Source organism: Ciconia boyciana, chromosome 4 (genome assembly GCF_034638445.1).
Source record: "Ciconia boyciana chromosome 4, ASM3463844v1, whole genome shotgun sequence".
In the NCBI taxonomy this organism is placed as follows: domain Eukaryota; kingdom Metazoa; phylum Chordata; class Aves; order Ciconiiformes; family Ciconiidae; genus Ciconia; species Ciconia boyciana.
In genome coordinates, this window is record NC_132937.1 from 55,162,745 (window position 1) to 55,179,983 (window position 17,239).

Here is a 17,239-nt window from a genome sequence, read left to right on the forward strand (position 1 = left end):
ACCACCAACTTCTGGGGTTACTTTGATTGCTGATATAAGAAACATTATTTTGTGATTGACTGAGTTTGGCTGTAGCAATTGGGTCCGAAATGATAAATAATGGACAAATGACACCACGGGATGCATCCTGTAGTCACTGTCTGAGATGTCTCACACTGACTATATAATAGATTTACAATGTTTGAGCCTGCTTGAGGCTGTTTGCATTGGTGCATTTTTGTGCTCCAGTTCTCTTTTCATGGTTTGTTTTTGAGCTGATTGATTTCCTCATATGGTGCATTAAAAGCCCTGGGCATGAGAATGTGTAGTTTAGTGACAATATGTGCTGGCATTTTAGCAGTTGGCTTACTCAGGTAATGTATTATTTGTAATCTGAAATGGTACCTTTTTAATCTAACCAAGCACATAATTCCTGTGTCTGATTTTCATGCAAGGGTGACTCCAATGTTGCTGTTATGTTGCTTCCTACATCATGTTGTTTCTGCAAGGACACCTCTGCCAAATTACATTCAAGTGCTTGGTTGTTGTTTCACCTCACACCAGGTTTCAGTTTTATGAAACAGACTTAGGCCTCTTTTTCCTCTCCTTTTTAAGATCATGCATGGATAGATACAGGGATAAGACAGATAACAGAGGAAAGGAGCAGTTACCTCACTGCATAAAACAAGTAGGTTTGCCCCCTTCAGCCTTAATTAAACAGGATTCTACTTTGAGGAAAGAGTGCTTGATTGGTTCCAGGACGTGCACGTACATTTTAAGGGTTATTCTGCTCTCAAGGGAAAGAAAGGATGTCTGTAAGTGAGGAGGCCTGAATTCCCTTCTCATAGTCCCAGAATTAATGTTCAATCTACCATGTTTTTTCATCAGTATCTTCAGAGGAAATGATGAAGCAGAGAAACTGATGCCTCCAGAAAGAGAGCAACATGTCAAAATTTGAGGTGTGCAGCACAGTGTGACTGTACACTTTTTAGCTTGTTTTTACATATATCCTGCCTGGGAACTGCTTTAATTTCAGCTTTACTTGTTATTAGTCCACAACACCACCCTGAAGAAAACTACAACATGATTAGAATTGAATCGAGTGTTATGAAAGACTGAGAAGCACAATATTTCTGAATGAAAAACAACCACCTCATCAAGGAGTTATGGTGGAAGTACAGTCCCCTAGGCAAAGTTGTATCTGAACAGGATGCTTCATTTGATCAGAGCCAGGGTGAATTCTCTTCTCTGAAAGAAGAGTTTATGCTAGAAGAGAGCTTAGGGTGCTAAACTGAAAATAGCTGAAGGGGTGAAAATATTTGTAAGAGAAAGTAACTGTGAAGATGAGGAGTTAGTAACCTGGCAGTTGGAAGGGTTTGAATATGAACTAGGAAATGCTCAAAGAGACAGGCTTTAATACAGAACTATGGGAGTGAGAACAGAAGAAAAGAGGAAGAGCACTGAAGAGTAAGAGGAGGCAGACAGTTTTGACAGTTTCTAAACAGGTATTTTATAGACCAATATTTGTAAATCTGCTTATCTATGCATCTACAGCAGCTTTGAAATACAAAATTAATCTCCAGCAATATTTTAAGACTTCAAAATCCTATAATAAAATTGGCATTTGGACATAAACCACAACATAAGTAATTCTAAATGTAATAATATTATCTACACAATTCATCTGACACAAATCATAGCTACACTAACCAGACTCTAAATACTCTGGGCTTACTCATCACTATAGTTATTCCGTTCTTTTATTTTACTGAAGCCCTTATTAATCCTTTGCAACCATATCTTCAGTGGTAGTGACTTCTAACTTATATACAAATTTTGTGAGCCCTTCCTTCAACAACAGGAGGCAATGCTGTATTTCCACGTAAACATTTCTGTACTACCTAAGAATCTTCCATTATAGTTAAATATACAGAAGTATTCTTCAAGCAAAATAGTTCATTAATGAAATCCTACAGGCAGAGCACATATTTATTTAAATTCTATATTTACCACCAGATGAATTAAGATGTACAGCATCACAACAGCACAAACTTCAAAGTTTGTCACTGTGCTATTTACATGCGTGTTCTTGTTCCATTTTAAGTGTAAAGGAAATCAAGCCTACTTCCAGTGAACCAATTAAAGTCATTCTTAAGCCTTAATACTCTGATTTTACTGATACTGTAGTTTGTCAAAATAATGTCATTTCAGGGGTAGGCTGAGGAAACACAATGGAGTAGTTCCTAATTGCACATGTTGCTCTTTCAGGGACAGAAAGCTCAATCAAAGAATTTGGGAATTCACTGCAGAACAGAAGGAACAAGGTGAGTTTAAGTTATTCCTTACTTTCCAAGTGGAATTATCACTTTTAAGGTCCTCCATTTTAGGTACCAGTCCTTAGTAATGCTGGACTAAGGCCTTCAGGATCAGTTGCACTTGCTGATGTCTCTTAAGAAACTTTGGCAGGATTGGGCTTATATTTCCTACTAATCAAATTCCATGGAACACAGTAGACTTTTGTGTTCAACAGCGTTCACTGACATTTAATGCTTTTCTGCTTATGTATCAGCTGGCGGTGCCTGAACTGACACCAATAAATAGGGCTTCAGGGGAATTTTAAAAAGAGACTAAGTTTATTTGCAGAGGAAGAAGGAAACACTGTTTTACTCTGTTGGTTTGTGGATTTCTACATCTAAGTGCTAAATAGAAGAGTGTTACTTTATCTGTTACTGGCTTATGTACAGGACACCCTCTGTTTACCTGAGATGGCATCTTTTGCTTTTAAGTATTTTAAGTATTTGCTTTCATTGTATTACATATTCATAAAAGCAAGAGCCCTTTAATGTTTTAATTCTCTGCAGAGAAAGATTTCAATTTTCCAACTGTTTTATGTCTGCTTCTATCTTTCTGCAATCTTTAATTAAAAATTAAAATTATTTTTATAGAATATGCAGTATTTGTTTCCCACTGTATGGTACTAGAATATTTGGAAATAATTTAGATTGGCTTATGCTTACTGCTCAGTGCAGATCATGGTTACTCATGTTTTATTCATAAAAGCTAGATTTCTTAAGTTATTATCTGGGTTAAAAAAATTAAGAGAAAACAAACCAATGGAATTTTAACATAAACTTGGATTTGAGGATATTCCTAACAGTGCTGCTTAGAGTGGCAGGTGCACAAAATTGTAGTTTGCTGAACCTGGTCTTTGTTCAGAACTGAGGAACTCAGGGCCCAGACCAGCCCTTCACTCACAAACTCAAGGTGTCTCTGTACCTGTGTCCTGGAACAAAATTTTTGCTGTTACCACGTAAATTCTCAATTTTGACATCAGCTGCACAGTGTGAGTCTGCATGGTGTTCCCTTAGTATAACAACCCAAAACCAATGCTCTTACCTGTAAGAGGAATTCCTCTTAATTTACTATAGGACAATATTTGTCCAACAAGTTTAGCATTTCAAAGCAGGAGGCAAAGATATCAAAGGATTAGTGGAGTGACTGAAATTATGCAAGTTAAGATATTTTTCATTATAATATCTAGCAGGTAAGACTACAGCAGCTTGCCATGCAGTAGAAACTCAGAAAAGGATTATTAACTACGGGATTAAAGGAAAATTTGGAAATGCCATTTCAAGCTACATTTTCTCCTCACACTTTTAAAAGGTCAAAATTTATCTTGTAACCTTTTCAACTGAGGCTTAAGTCAGCTAATGCAAACGTCATTGATTTGCTTTATTTTTGAGACATACATTAGAAATTACTGACCTGTTCCTAGTCTTATTGAAAACATGCATCTTTCCCTTCTAGCCTGCATTTAATCATCCTCCTGTAAAAATAAAACTGCCTTCTGCCTCAGCAGCAGTGAATCAAACTGATAACACACAGCACTGATCCTTTAGTATCAGACTTTCCCAGCCAGTGGCTAACTCTTATTTCAGGGTCTGCTGAAGGACATTGGGGGGCATTAGGAAGTAAAAGATTAGTGCATGAAACAGTATCTTATTCCTCTTTCTTCCATGAACACCTCAGCATACATACAGGGGTACATGTGATTAAGTTACAGTTCACTTCCACAGCAATCCCAAAATAGTTAAGGAGGCATCAATACAGTGTGTGAGACAGGACCAAGAAGGCAGGGGTAAGTAATTTCTCAAGATGAGTTTGCGACTTAAGAAGTAACATGTGCTTAGCCACAGTATCCAATTTCCTTGAAGCTGTCAGCCATTGCATGCCTACACACTTCAGGTATGTGACACTACTTTGTCTTAATTATTGAATTTTGAGTTTGGATGTTTCAGGGTGCAGAGAAAGGGTGCTGCTAGGACAAAAAAGCATCTGTGATTCTCTCTCCACTTAAGACCTATTTATTCTTCCAGACCTTTTCTCAGGGGAATAAACACTGGGTGTTTGTATAACTTCCACAGTTGGGTTTTATTTATTTTTCTGTTGATATTGACCAGTGTAATACACATACTTACTGCAGTCTCCCAGACATAATAGTAAAGGGTGTTTTACAAGCCAAAAACTAACTAAAGAGATAACCATCACACCTGAAACTCATAACGACAGCTTTAGAGAAGGTACTACCTATGCCTGTCACTAGATTTTCAGAGCATTCCTCCATCCACCCTATAGACTTCAAACTTTAAAAAAAGCACTCACAGTGCTGAGCAGTGTTAGTGATAAACAAGATTGTTATATTATAAACCAAATTCAGAAGTTATCAACAAGAAGTAGTTTCTCTGTTAAGTGGGGCCAAGAAAACCACAGAACAGCCCAGGTGGGATTGGACCTCAAGAGATCATCTGGCCCAACCTTTCGTGGGAAAGGGAGCCTAGATGAGGTTATCTAGCACCCTGTCCCATCGCATCTTGAAAACCTCCAGCGATGGGACTCTACCATGTCCCTGGGGAGGTTGTTCCAGTGATTGATTGTTCTCACTGTAAAAATAGTTCTTTCTTATATCAAGATGAAACTTCTTGCAATGCAACTTGTACTCATTGACCCTTGTGAAGAGACAGCCTCCATCCTCTTTGTAGTCACCCTTTAAGTACTGGAAAACTGTGATGAGGTCCATCCTGAAACTTCTCTTCTACAGGCTGAAAAGACCTAACTCCTCCAACCTTTCCTCATATGGCAGGTTCTCCAGCTTTTTGATCATCTTTGTGGCCCTGCTTTGGACCCTCTCCAGTCTGTCCATGTCTTTTTTTGAATTGTAGGGCCCAGAACTGGACACAGTACTCGCCATGCAGCCTGACAAGCACTGAGTAAAGTGGGATGATCATGTCTATCTCTGCTAGTAATGCCCCTGAGGATGCAGCTCAGGATCCAGTTTGCCTTGGTTGCTGCAGCGGCACGCTGCTGACTCACGTTCAGCTCATTGTCCACCAGGCTCCCAGGTCCCTCTCAGCAAGGCTGCTCCCCAGCCACACAGGGAAGCCTGTGCTGGGGTCTTTGGTTGTGCTGTCCCAGAGGCAGGACTTTGCACTTGTCGTTGCTGAACTTCATACAGTTCTTGCTAGCCCACTCTTCCAGCCTGTCCAGGTCTCTGAAAGATGGCTCTCCCTTCTGACGTGTCCACCTCACCACCCAGTTTAGTGGGTGTCATCAGCAAACTTGGTGAGGGTGCTTTCAGTCCCATCATCCAGATCATTTATGAAGATGTTGAACAACATGGGGCCCAGTACTGATCCCTGGGGGACCTCACTTGTGACAGGCTGCCAGGCTGAGTAAAAACCATTGATCACCACCCTCTGAGTGCAGCCTGTGAGATGATTTCCTGCCCATCTCACCGACCACTCATCCAATCTGTATCTTTACAGTTTGTCCAGGAGAAGGCTGTGGGAGAGAGTGTTGAATGCTTTGCTGAAGTCCAGGTAAGCAGCATCCACTGCTCTCTCCATGTCAAGAGAAGATGTTATTTTGTTGTAGAAGATGATCAGGTTAGCCTGGCATGATTTGCCTTATGGTAAATCTGTGCTGGATTTTCCCAATCACCTGCTTCATTTGGTTTGTAATAGTCTCTAGGAGGACTCGTTCCACCACCTTCCCAGGGACTGAAGTAAGGCTAATAGGCCTGTAGTTTCCTGGGGCTTCTTTTGGGCCATTCTTGTAGATGGGTGTGACATTTACCCTCTTCCAGTCATCAGGGATGCCCCCCTGATCTCCAGACCTTTCAAAGATAATAGACAGTGGCCTTGCAACAATGTCAGCCACTTCTGTTAACAGCCTGCGGTGGATTCCCTCCGGGCCCATTGATTTATGTGGGTTAAGCCCTTGCAGAGGGCCGCTACTGGTAGGTCAACACATGAGTTGTAGCTGCTTGATCCTGTGAGCTGGAGTCCAGCTACACCAGTAGAGACAAAGGCAAAAAAGATATTGAGAACCTCTGCCTTCTCAGCATTATTAACAACTCATTTCCCTGCCCTGTTTAGTAATGGGCCTATGTCTTCCCTATGCTTCTGCTTACTGCTCATGTATCTGAAGAACCCTTTCTTCTTCTTGACATCTCTGGCCAATTTCAGTTCTAGCAGAGCCTTAACCTTCCTGTCTGCATCTCTGCATGCCCTAGCAAGGTTCTTGTAGTTCTCAGTAGGTATTTGGCTGCCTTTCCATAGCTTGTATGCTTCTTTTTTGCTTTTAAGCACATCCAAAAGCTCATTGTTAAGCTCGGGTGGTCTCTTATTCTGCCTTCTTCCTTTCTCTTTGTAGGCGATGGACTGTTCTTGTGCTTCCAGGAGGCTGTTCTTTAAAAACTCCCAGCACTCGGATCTGAGCTCTGAGCATCTTCTAAAATCCAGGGCCTTTGTCCTACTACTCGTCTTCAGTGTGCTCAGCAGGATCTTAAACTCCACAATGTTGTGATTGCTGTATCCAAGGCTATCATTCGTAGTTATGTTGTCAAGTACATCTTTTCGGTTTGTGAGCACTAAATCTAGCAATACGCTGTTCCTAGTAGGCACTTGTAGCAAGAAGCAGTTCTCATGCATTCCAGGAATCTCATGGACAACTTGTGCGCTGCTGTGTTGTTCTCCCAACAAATGTCTGAGTACTTGAAGTCACCCATGAGGACCAGGTTCTGTTGGCCCAAGACTTCCTTAAGCAGCCAAAGTAACGTTTCATCAGCCTTGTCATGCTGGTTGGAAGGTCAGTAACAGATACCTAATGTAAGATCCTCCTTGGTGGTGAACCATCTAATCTTGATCCGAAGGCATTCAATAGAACTTTTGTGGTCTCCATAGCTTACCTCCATACACTCAAATTTCTCTTTTTTAATGAAGTGCAACTCCACCTCTTCCTCCTCCCTTCCTATCTTTCCAAAAGAGTTTGTAGCCATCCATTGTGGTCTTCCAGTCATGTAAGTCTTCCCACCAAGTTTCAGAGATTCCTATCACATCATAACTCTCAGACTGGGCATGGAGCTCCAGTTCTTCCTCTTCGCTGCTGTTGTGGTTTAGCCCCAGTCGGCAACCAAGCACCACACAGCTGCTTGCTCACTCTCCCCCCCAGTGGGATGGGGGAGAGAATCGAAAGAGCAAAATTAAGAAAACCCGTGGGTTGAGATAAGAACAGCTTAATAATTGGGGGGGGGGGGGGGGGGGGGAATTGTAATTAAAAGGAAAACAACAAGAGAGCGAGAGAGGAACAAAACCCAGGAAAAAAACAAGTGATACAACTGCTCACCACCTTCCGACTGATGCCCAGCCAGTCCCTGAGCAGTGATTGCTAGCCCCCAGCCAATTCCCCCCAGTTTCTATACTGAGCATGATGCCGTACGGTATGGAATAGCCCTTTGGCCAGTTTGGATCAACTATCTTGGCTGTGCCCCCTCCCAGCTTCTTGTGCACCTGGCACAGCAAGGGAAGCTGAAAAGTCCTTGACTGGTGTAAGCACTGCTTAGCAACAACTAAAACATGAGTGTGTTATCAATATTATTCTCATACTAAATCCAAAACACAGCACTATACCAGCTACTAGAAAGAATATTAACTCTATCCCAGCTGAAACCAGGACAACTGCCCCGACTACATGCGTTGGTATACATGCACTTGAGGTGGTTGGACTTAGGGTTCTTGCCTTTGTAAAGGGTTGGGGAGCATTCCTCACTACTCTAATAGGTGTCCTCACCCACCTTGTTGCTTATGAATATGTAGGTGTGTCATCTCTGAATCCTACCCCCCAAGTTCATTAGTTTAAAGCACAATTCACTAAGTCAGCCAATCTGCTGGCAAGGTTAGGCTACATGTGATTACTTATTTGTCCATTTCCCATAACATTTCAGGATTTGTGAGTCCCTCTTAACAGACGATTCACGTTAACATCATATCAGCAACAAGCCCAGCTAACACAAGTCCTACAGGAACAGGTGGATTTAATGGGCTACTTGAGGTCACAGTTAACTAAGTCAATTCTACATCTATTTGGCTACTGGTACTGTCTTGTTTCAGTGGAGGCATGATAGACAGCAACTCCTAAGTGTGCTGGACTATTAAATTAGTAGCTATAAAGTGGGTACTGTATATACTCAAGCATTGCTGGCTAAAGAAAAGAAAAAAAATCAGTGGTACAGCCTACAGAGAAACAGCATGGGGATCAGAAACAAACATGTGACAAAGATGTTTCACCTTGACATAAGACCAGACACAAACATGTTTCGTGTCAACACAGGAAAGATTTTTTCAGGAAGAACAATCAATCACTGAAACAACCTCTGCAGGGATGTGGTAGAGTCCCCATCGCTGGGGGTTTTCAAGATACTATGGGACAGGGTGCTAGATAATCTCATCTAGGCTCCCCTTCCCACGAAAAGTTGGACCAGATGATCTCTCGAGGTCCCATCCAACCTGGGCTGTTCTATGATTCTATGATATTCTGGATCTCTTTAAGACAAAAATCAGGAAACTCTAGAGATAAGAAAAATAAAGAATGCAGTGAACTTTATCTAAGAAGAAAATAACCCTGCCTGTGTGAAACATTTATTAGAAACCTAATGAACAGACTTTCCCTTTTGACCCTTCCTCGCTAGTACAATTCTTGCCACAAAAGTCACAGACATTTATTTATGAAAATAGAGGGAAAATATTACTAGGATAATACCAGAATTGTTTAATTTGTGCTTTAGCAAAACAAACCTTTGGAAAAAAAGCCAAGCTTAACATACCTCCCTCCTATATTTATACTGAGATTTTCAAAACGGCCTAAAAGGGTTAGATGCACAAAACTTCACTCAATTGGAACTGGTGTTGGGTGCCTACTGTCTTTATGTCTGTGGAATGTGAGCTGTAGACACCAAGAGAATTTTTAAAACACAGGTGATACGAAGACAACCAAAGATGTAGACCTGAGCTTATCTTTCAGCAGTCAGATAAACTGCTCACTACGAACCAAGACAGAAAAGAAAAGATACATTTTTAATCATATTCCAGCCACAACTGGACAACCTTTCAGAGCAGAAAGGGGGGCTGTTAATGTACTTCATATTGAGCTCTACTCCACTGGCTTCAAAATCACTGATGCAAACACAGAACTTTCCTCTCTGAGAAAATTTAATTTCTAACATTGTGGGATATTCAACATGAAGAGGAAAGATTGGTTTTTTTTCCCTCCTATGGAAAACAAATAATAGGAAAAAACCCCCTACCGTTATAGAACAACTGAAGGGCATTTTGGCATACTTCATTATTAACACAGTAGTTAATATGCACACAGATTCTTGAAGGATTTGCTTTGGCAAGGTACTTAAGCATGTCTCATGTAAGAGCATTTCTTAATTTCTTACATGTCTCATGTAAGAAATACCTCAATGAACCTCTGGATCTTGAAGTTAAGCATGTATTTTAGTCACTTACTGAGCCTGAGAGAAAGGAATTACAGGGGAAAAAGCCCATCAGAAACAGTTTGACAACTTACTAAGTAGACATCCAAAACTGAAGCATTATCATTTTCCATTTCCAGTGTGCTCTGTTCTGACGTCAAATAGATGGCACTGTCTTCTAAAGTGAACGTTGAACTCGAAGGCAACCCTTTACTGCAAAGAGAGGGGAGACTACAGTCAACCAAAAATACAAGTTACAGAGAGCTCAGTCATAGCTGAAAATTTTAAAATGCATTTCTCACTTAAACATAAAAGCTTCAAACACTTGAAAAGAGGGAATGTAAATGGACAAATATAGATGTGTTGACAATGGCTAGGCAATTGGCAGCTTATATTTGACTAACATACACAAACCAGTTTCTATTTTTGCATTAACTAAAATTTTATCAGGAAGTAATACTGTTCCTGAACTCTAATATTTATTTAAAGAATGAAACTGTGTCACAGTAAATGTGGGATAGTTTCATTAATTTCAAAAGAAGTTAGTTCCACATTACACATGGTGTAAATTTTGGCAGCATTTCTTAATTCAAAATAGGGAAAAAAGATTCAGTAATTAGGCACAGTAACATCAGACTTTCTCATGAACATACGGGATCACCTGAAGCCAACAGTTCAGAAGGGAAAGCGGGAGAAGAACAAGAGTATACTGTCATTAGTACAGCTCTGCAAGGAAGTGGTATTTACAGAGCAGGCGCAGTGTATTATCTCATTCATAGATATGATTTTTTGTTCTCTGCTATCCATAAATAATGTGAAACTGCAAATGCATCAGCACAGGAATCTTGTTTTGTTTTGTAAACACACCTGGAACCACAAAGCTGAAACTCTCAAAGGTGTTTTAATGGAGTCAGGTGCCCATTATCACCTGTCCTCACTAACTGCCAGAAACTAACAGAGTCCTGGCTGCCTTGAAAACTCAACTGTCAGTTTTGCAGAGACATATTTTAAAAGTTCTTGTCTATTTACACACAAGGTGAAAAGCAAACAATTCTGCATTATAACTGGGTATGAAAACATGGTTACAACCATTAGTCCAGAAATGACTAATTTCCCCCTCCCTTTGCAGTACTTTGTAGTTTGTTTCAGATGGGGTATAATTTCAGAAAGGGCAAAGCTAGCATGCAAAGTAGAAAACAAATTCAAATGCTCAACAACAAAATGAATCATCATTCATCCTCATGTCATATTTGTATTAAGTGCACAGCATTACATTTGCCACATTACAATGTTCCTTTTTTTATATAGCACATTAGGCATCTTTTCAATAGCAAGACTATTTCTTTTGTCCCAAGGGTGACCCAGCTCCCACTGGGTAGCAGTAGTATTTTTCTTGCACCCATTACTTGTATTCTATTGAGCAACATTTCAGTAACACCAGTTTTCTGCAAATGCTTCATTTTACTTAAGGGGGGAGGGCAGACAGGAAGGGAAAAATGAGATGTTGCCAAATGTTAGACTATGTTTTATCATCTCCCACAAAATAAGCTCTGGCATGAAAGATACTACTGTTGGCAAAAGGGGAGGGGGCAGGGGGAAGAAAGTCACTTTTGCTTGCAGAATTTTGAACTCCGCTGTTGCACAGCTCAGGCCCCTGAACGTGCAAAGGCCCATACATGAAAACCACGTGACACGAGATGAACGTGCAGTGAGCAGCTACTACTGCTATAAAAATATGCAAACTCAGTGGTCAACTCTTCCTTCTGGAAAACAGTGCTCTGCATTACTAACTGTAAAGCAGGTCGGACAGGCTGTGCTGTATACCTGGCTTTCATTCCTGCATCAGGTTAGGTTTAAAAGCAAAAAAATTTTAAATAGTTACTCCTTTCATATACATATCAGGTCACATCACTGCCACCTTTACTGCTGTTATTTTTAACTTCTTTCACTTCCAGAAAACCTCTGGAACCTGTATTCAGGATGAGGTGAGGATTCTGCAATTCACACCAGTGGCATTTTATTTTATATCCTTCATGTATCAGAAGACTAAGACCTAGTCCTCCTGTTATTTCAGTTTAATTCACTGGCTTACTGTGACACTTACTTTTCTTCCTCTCTTCTCTACTTTTCCATTAGAAGGCACTGCACTTCCTTTGCTCTTAGTTTGTTAAATTATAATCTATGTTGCCTCACAGCCTGCTGTGGATAGCAAACAATAGCAATGTGAGTTCGGCACTCGGTCTTGGGATTGTTGAACTACTGGTTTACCTATAACAAAGACAATGCCATCTCCCCTTTGGAGTGTGTGTCTTTTTCTTTTCCTATGTGTTACAGAAACATACTATACAGTCACGCAGAAAATAAGAGTTGAGACAAAACCAACATGTTAAGAGAAGTCAAAGAGAAGCTCCTATAAGTGTCACAATTTTGTTATTTAGTAGTGAACTTCCTAAAAACCAGATTTAATATATAGAATCAAATAATATATAGCATATATATATTAACATACAGAAAGGAAAGGGAGAAAAGGGGCAGAAGAAAGTACAAAGATATGGTAATCTTACACACAGAAAACCAGCAGCAACTAAAGTCCCTTGAACAAAATCAGGCATGAAAGAAGAGAATGAAACAACACAGATGGCAGTCCACCTTTTTTCTTACAATCAAAGATCTCCAACTTATTTGCAGATAGCAATCTCCTTGCTGCTGTGACTTTCACACTGAATAATTAGGCATAAACTCTGCAAGTAAGGAAGACATCTCCTGCATGAAGAATTGTTTGTTAAAAGGAAAAGTGTACGAAAACTGTTGCAAGACAGAGCTTTCTTTCATATACCTTAGGTTCAATAACTGGAGGTTTTTCTCTGTTTAAAAGAACATGAACTGTCCACTTTGGGACGCTGATCTGTAATGTGTATAAAGGAGAAAGTGGACATTCCAAGTCACTGCCATGTTAATTTGCATCTGGGGCCCATGCTGGTGTCAGTATGAAAGCAACCGCTTTTGCCAGGAGCTGAACTCTGCTGCAACTGCAGTATAGTGCTTATGTGTAATAATGTAGTAACACCTTCTTAGTTACAGCTGCTTAGTTAGAAATTGCTTTCATGGCAGAATACAACAATCATTTTGTTTGTTGTACTTACCTTGCAATGACAGCATGAAGAACATGCAACCCAACTGGCTAAGTGACTATGAATTACATGAAGATATGCATAAGAACAAGATTTCCAATTTTCCTATGAAAAGGGGGAAAAGCAATAATTTTTTTTTCTTAAGGTCTCATCCAAGGTGTTACTATGGATGTACTATGGATCCTATTTTAAGCAGCACTAAATACTTTGTCCTTTTGCTGAAGTGAGGAGAAAAGCCATACTTTGACCTTCTAAATCAGCACACTTCAACATATTTAAAAAAAAATCAGGCTCAAGTTCTCTTCCTCTTGAGTAGAAAATAAAACCTTCGTTTTCCAAAGTTCTTCTAAAATGCTCTCTTGGACATGAGATTAAAAAAAATCCTCACTCAAATTAGCTCAAAAAGTTAAAGATAGTTAGGCATTGCTACTTGCAAATATGAAAAATGGGGTGTTGGGCACAAGATCTTCAGTAGGAACAATTAAATTAGACTGATTTTCTGCAGATTTGTAGAACATCGTAACTTTTACACATTTTAATCTAAGGATGATATATGTAAGATCCTATTAAGTTTCTAAGGAACAAAGGAAAAAATTACTTTGTCAAGGAACTAGCATAACCAGGCAGGATTATCTAAAATAATAATAAAATAGTAATAATAATTTTAAAAAAAATAATCAAAAGACTGATGTCCTTCAAACCTTAACCTTCCCAAATTTTAATTACTATTTCTGTCCTTCATATTTTATTTATACTAAACTGAAGTGACAGTTTTAGAAATAAAAGCCTTCTGTTTTCTTCATGGAAAAACAAATATGCCTCATCATAATGTCTATACTTGCAAGGCAGCCTGCAAGACAGGTAGAACTCTTCAGTCTCCTTTCCAACTCATTGCACAGCCTTTGAAGAATGGCAGAAACAGTGCCAGGTGGTAACAACTGACCCAAGCAGAAGTTTGAGCAGAATTTTGGTTTTGGTTGGTTGTGGTATTTTTTTTTTTCTCCTGCAGTGTGAAGAACAGCTCTTGTAGGAATATCATTATCAGCTTCTTTCAGATAGTGCCAAAATACAACAGCCATAAATCAGAATGAGCCATTTTGTCTCCCCTGTTGTGAAGAGTTGTATTAAAAATAGGCTTTGATGTCTATCTTTGGATGTCAAATATGCTTTCCTGGAGCATATCCCACAGAATATTTATCCCCTAAATAGCAGCACATTTGCAATGTCCAATGTGTTTGCAAACTCTTATATAAGCTATTGAAAAAATTATCGTCTCATTGAATCATGAGGTTTGATCTTTAACATCTCTGCATATACAAGTTAGTCAGAAAAACATCTTGTAGGATAAATGAGCAGTAAAACTATTGTTCTAAGCTAGAACTCAATACAAACTGTTGCAGAAAATCTGTCCTGCATACATATAAATGTGAACAGGGACAACAAGTATTTACGGACCTAAATGTTGAACTAAATGCATTAATTAGTCTAATGTTTACAATGTAGAAATATTGTATCACCTCTAAAACCCAACCTTGCATTTCATTTTTATAAATTACAAGTGTGTCTGGAAAAAAAAAAAAGTAGGTCAAACATAGTAAAAACTCACTAACACTGTTAACAAACATCAAAACTACAGACCTGAGAAAACAATATATATGACTGATCTTCTGAATGGTGCTTCAAGTGAAGGAGTCTGACAGTGAGTCTGTGTTACTACACTCATGCTAATGGCAAACCATGACGTGAATCAGTAAACATCACAGTAAGCACATCAATTTCACGATGGTCAAACCTATGCACCTTTGCAGGTGCCAATTAAAATCATGAGACCTGTCATTTTTGTACCTGACATATGTATGTAGTTGAAAAGAGATGGTGTAAGCAATCAGAATTTAGGAACTCAGTCTAGATTACAAAATACTGAGTAATAACAGCCAAATCCACTGAGAGGTACAGATCAACGTGTATCAGCCCTTGGAGAGATCTACACATGAAGTCTGTTCTGAGAAGCTCCTCTGGATCCTCCTCACCAGAAAAAATTAAGGTAACAAAATTAGACTTGCAAGGATGAGTATGGAATATGAAAAGCAGCATGCAGAGGGACAAATTCAGTCAAGGAAACAAGTACTAAATTACTATTACCATTGGAGTTTCACATGCACATCTGTGTATTTAACTGAACAATACTTTTACATTTCAAGTTAAAAAAAAGTATAGGTTTTCATTCTACTTTTCAACAACCAAGTTGTTTCCAGAAACATTGGCTAAATAATTTATAAAACTTTTTTCTGCGAAGGAAAGCACTTACGATCTTTTTAGGGCTCTATTAAAGCAAATTACAACAATAAATGCTGCAAACAGGGCATCACCAGCTGAATGGGATTAGATCCAATTAATTTAGTAAGCACAGAGGCATTCCTACTTCAGTACACATGCAGAGATCTTCACAAGAAAGCTCACAGCAACATAAGGGGCTGCTTTTAAAATGTACCAAAAAGAAAAAAAAAAAAAAACACCTAACACCCTGTTCAGACTGCAATGTCAAATTATGTCATTCTGTTCATCCAGCATAAGGAGGCAAAGGATCCCATCAAATCAGGAAACGTGAAAATGATAACTCACTCTTTAAAGTGATGTTGATGAAGTTTATGATAATTCTGCAGAGTGGCTTATGATATGGTAGTATGTCTCAAGGGAAGATAGTACAGAGAACCAAAGTATGAAGCAACATTGTGTATTTCATGATACTGCAATTTGGTGCAAATTATGGGAAGACTCACTGCTTTCAGAGATACAGTGCTGTTTTTACACTTACAGCAGTGACATTAAAAACAAAATCCATAAAAAAGTCATATATATATTTGCTGGTGAAGGACACATTCTCGAGCTAATATTCCTTCCATAGGGCTACCAATGTCTGTTCCCTAACAATTGCCAATCCCAATTACCTGATGGTAAGGTCAGGCAATGTCACAAGTACCTCAGATCCTCAGATCTACATTGGCCTGCTGCAAACAGAACATCAGTTTTTCAGGAGGTTTTTATTTTTCTGAATAGGTGGAGCCACCTTATGAACATTTTACAAAAGAAGGGTCCCTCAGTCATGAAAGCGAAATAAACCTTGGAACAGAGCAAAGTCTTCTCACTCTGCCTTGAGGCTGCCTACCCATATAGCACTAGAATTGGGGAAAGACTCAAAAGCAGGGTGTGACATCTCTTGTTATTCACCAGAACTTTTATCAGAAACTTCTAGACAGTACCTTTGAGCAAAAAATAAATTAAACAGGTATGATGTAAACAGGGTACTATATTTATTTATTGCTCTCTTTTCTATTAATTATGTTTGCTTAATATCCTGTTGAGTTACACAGCGGTGGTACTCTTTCTAGAGATGTTGTGAGAGGACAAACTTTTGTAACAGGCTACTTTTCTGAAATTATGTACCTTTTACATATCAATATATATCTATAGGCTTGGAGCAGGAAGAGGTGAAATTAAAGGGTCACTCAAGGCTAATTACAGAACACCACACTGGATCACTTGCTCAAAGCAGACTGAGGAACTTCTGTTGACAGGACTAGTCCTTTAGTCTTTGTTAGGTCCTTCTTCCATTGTCAGGGACATTGACCTTTGCCTTTCGGGACAGCACGGATCCACTCCACGGACAGAACCTCCGCTTTACAAAATACTTGCCTATGTTACAAACTTTCATTAAGGAAATACTCCTGCTAGGTCTTCTAAAAAAATTATCTTTGTTACTGCCTTCTTGCCACCCTTCACAGCTAAATTATTGAAAATTGTTCAGAATCTCCAGTAAAGGCAAATATACTATGGCAAAATATGAAGTCTCTAGTTTTGCCACAGTTACTAATCATTTCTATTTAGAGTTTCTAGCTTTTATTTTGCACACAAGCCTCAGAATATCAGTGGACAAGCAATAGTTTACATCTGAGAATAAGTCAGCTCTTCTTGCTTTGCTGGAGTTAATGTCTGTTCTGAATTCTTACTTGCTATATGGTATTTAATATTGAATGTAAATACCTCCACGAAGAAAATACTTAATATATTAAGAGTAGTTTCACACACTTAAAGAATACATCAGTAGAGCAGCATTATAACCACAGAGACTACTTTAAATAAGATTTGTAACAAAGCAACATTAATTTTTTCCAGACTCATACATTATTAAGCATTCTGTAATACCTCAATGACTAAAAGATTAAGTGTAAATGGCTTAGAAAACTTTAAATGGAGAAAGAACTGTATTTCTTTTTCAGGAAATCTAGATGCCTCACTGACTCCTTGGTACTGATAC

The 17,239-nt window shown here is 39.0% G+C and overlaps 1 protein-coding gene across 1 annotated transcript in view; it reads right to left on the bottom strand.

Moving 5' to 3' along the window:
• Positions 1–676: 676 nt before the first annotated feature.
• PIP5K1B (phosphatidylinositol-4-phosphate 5-kinase type 1 beta) overlaps positions 677–17,239 on the bottom strand; it is a 114,552-nt gene continuing 97,989 nt past the window's right edge. The window contains exons 14-15 of the mRNA XM_072859199.1: positions 9,889–10,006; positions 677–766 (exon numbers count right to left, since the gene is read on the bottom strand). Of these exons, the coding sequence (XP_072715300.1) occupies positions 755–766; positions 9,889–10,006 (130 nt within the window). The 3' untranslated portion in view covers positions 677–754. The remainder of the gene's footprint in view (positions 767–9,888; positions 10,007–17,239) is intronic.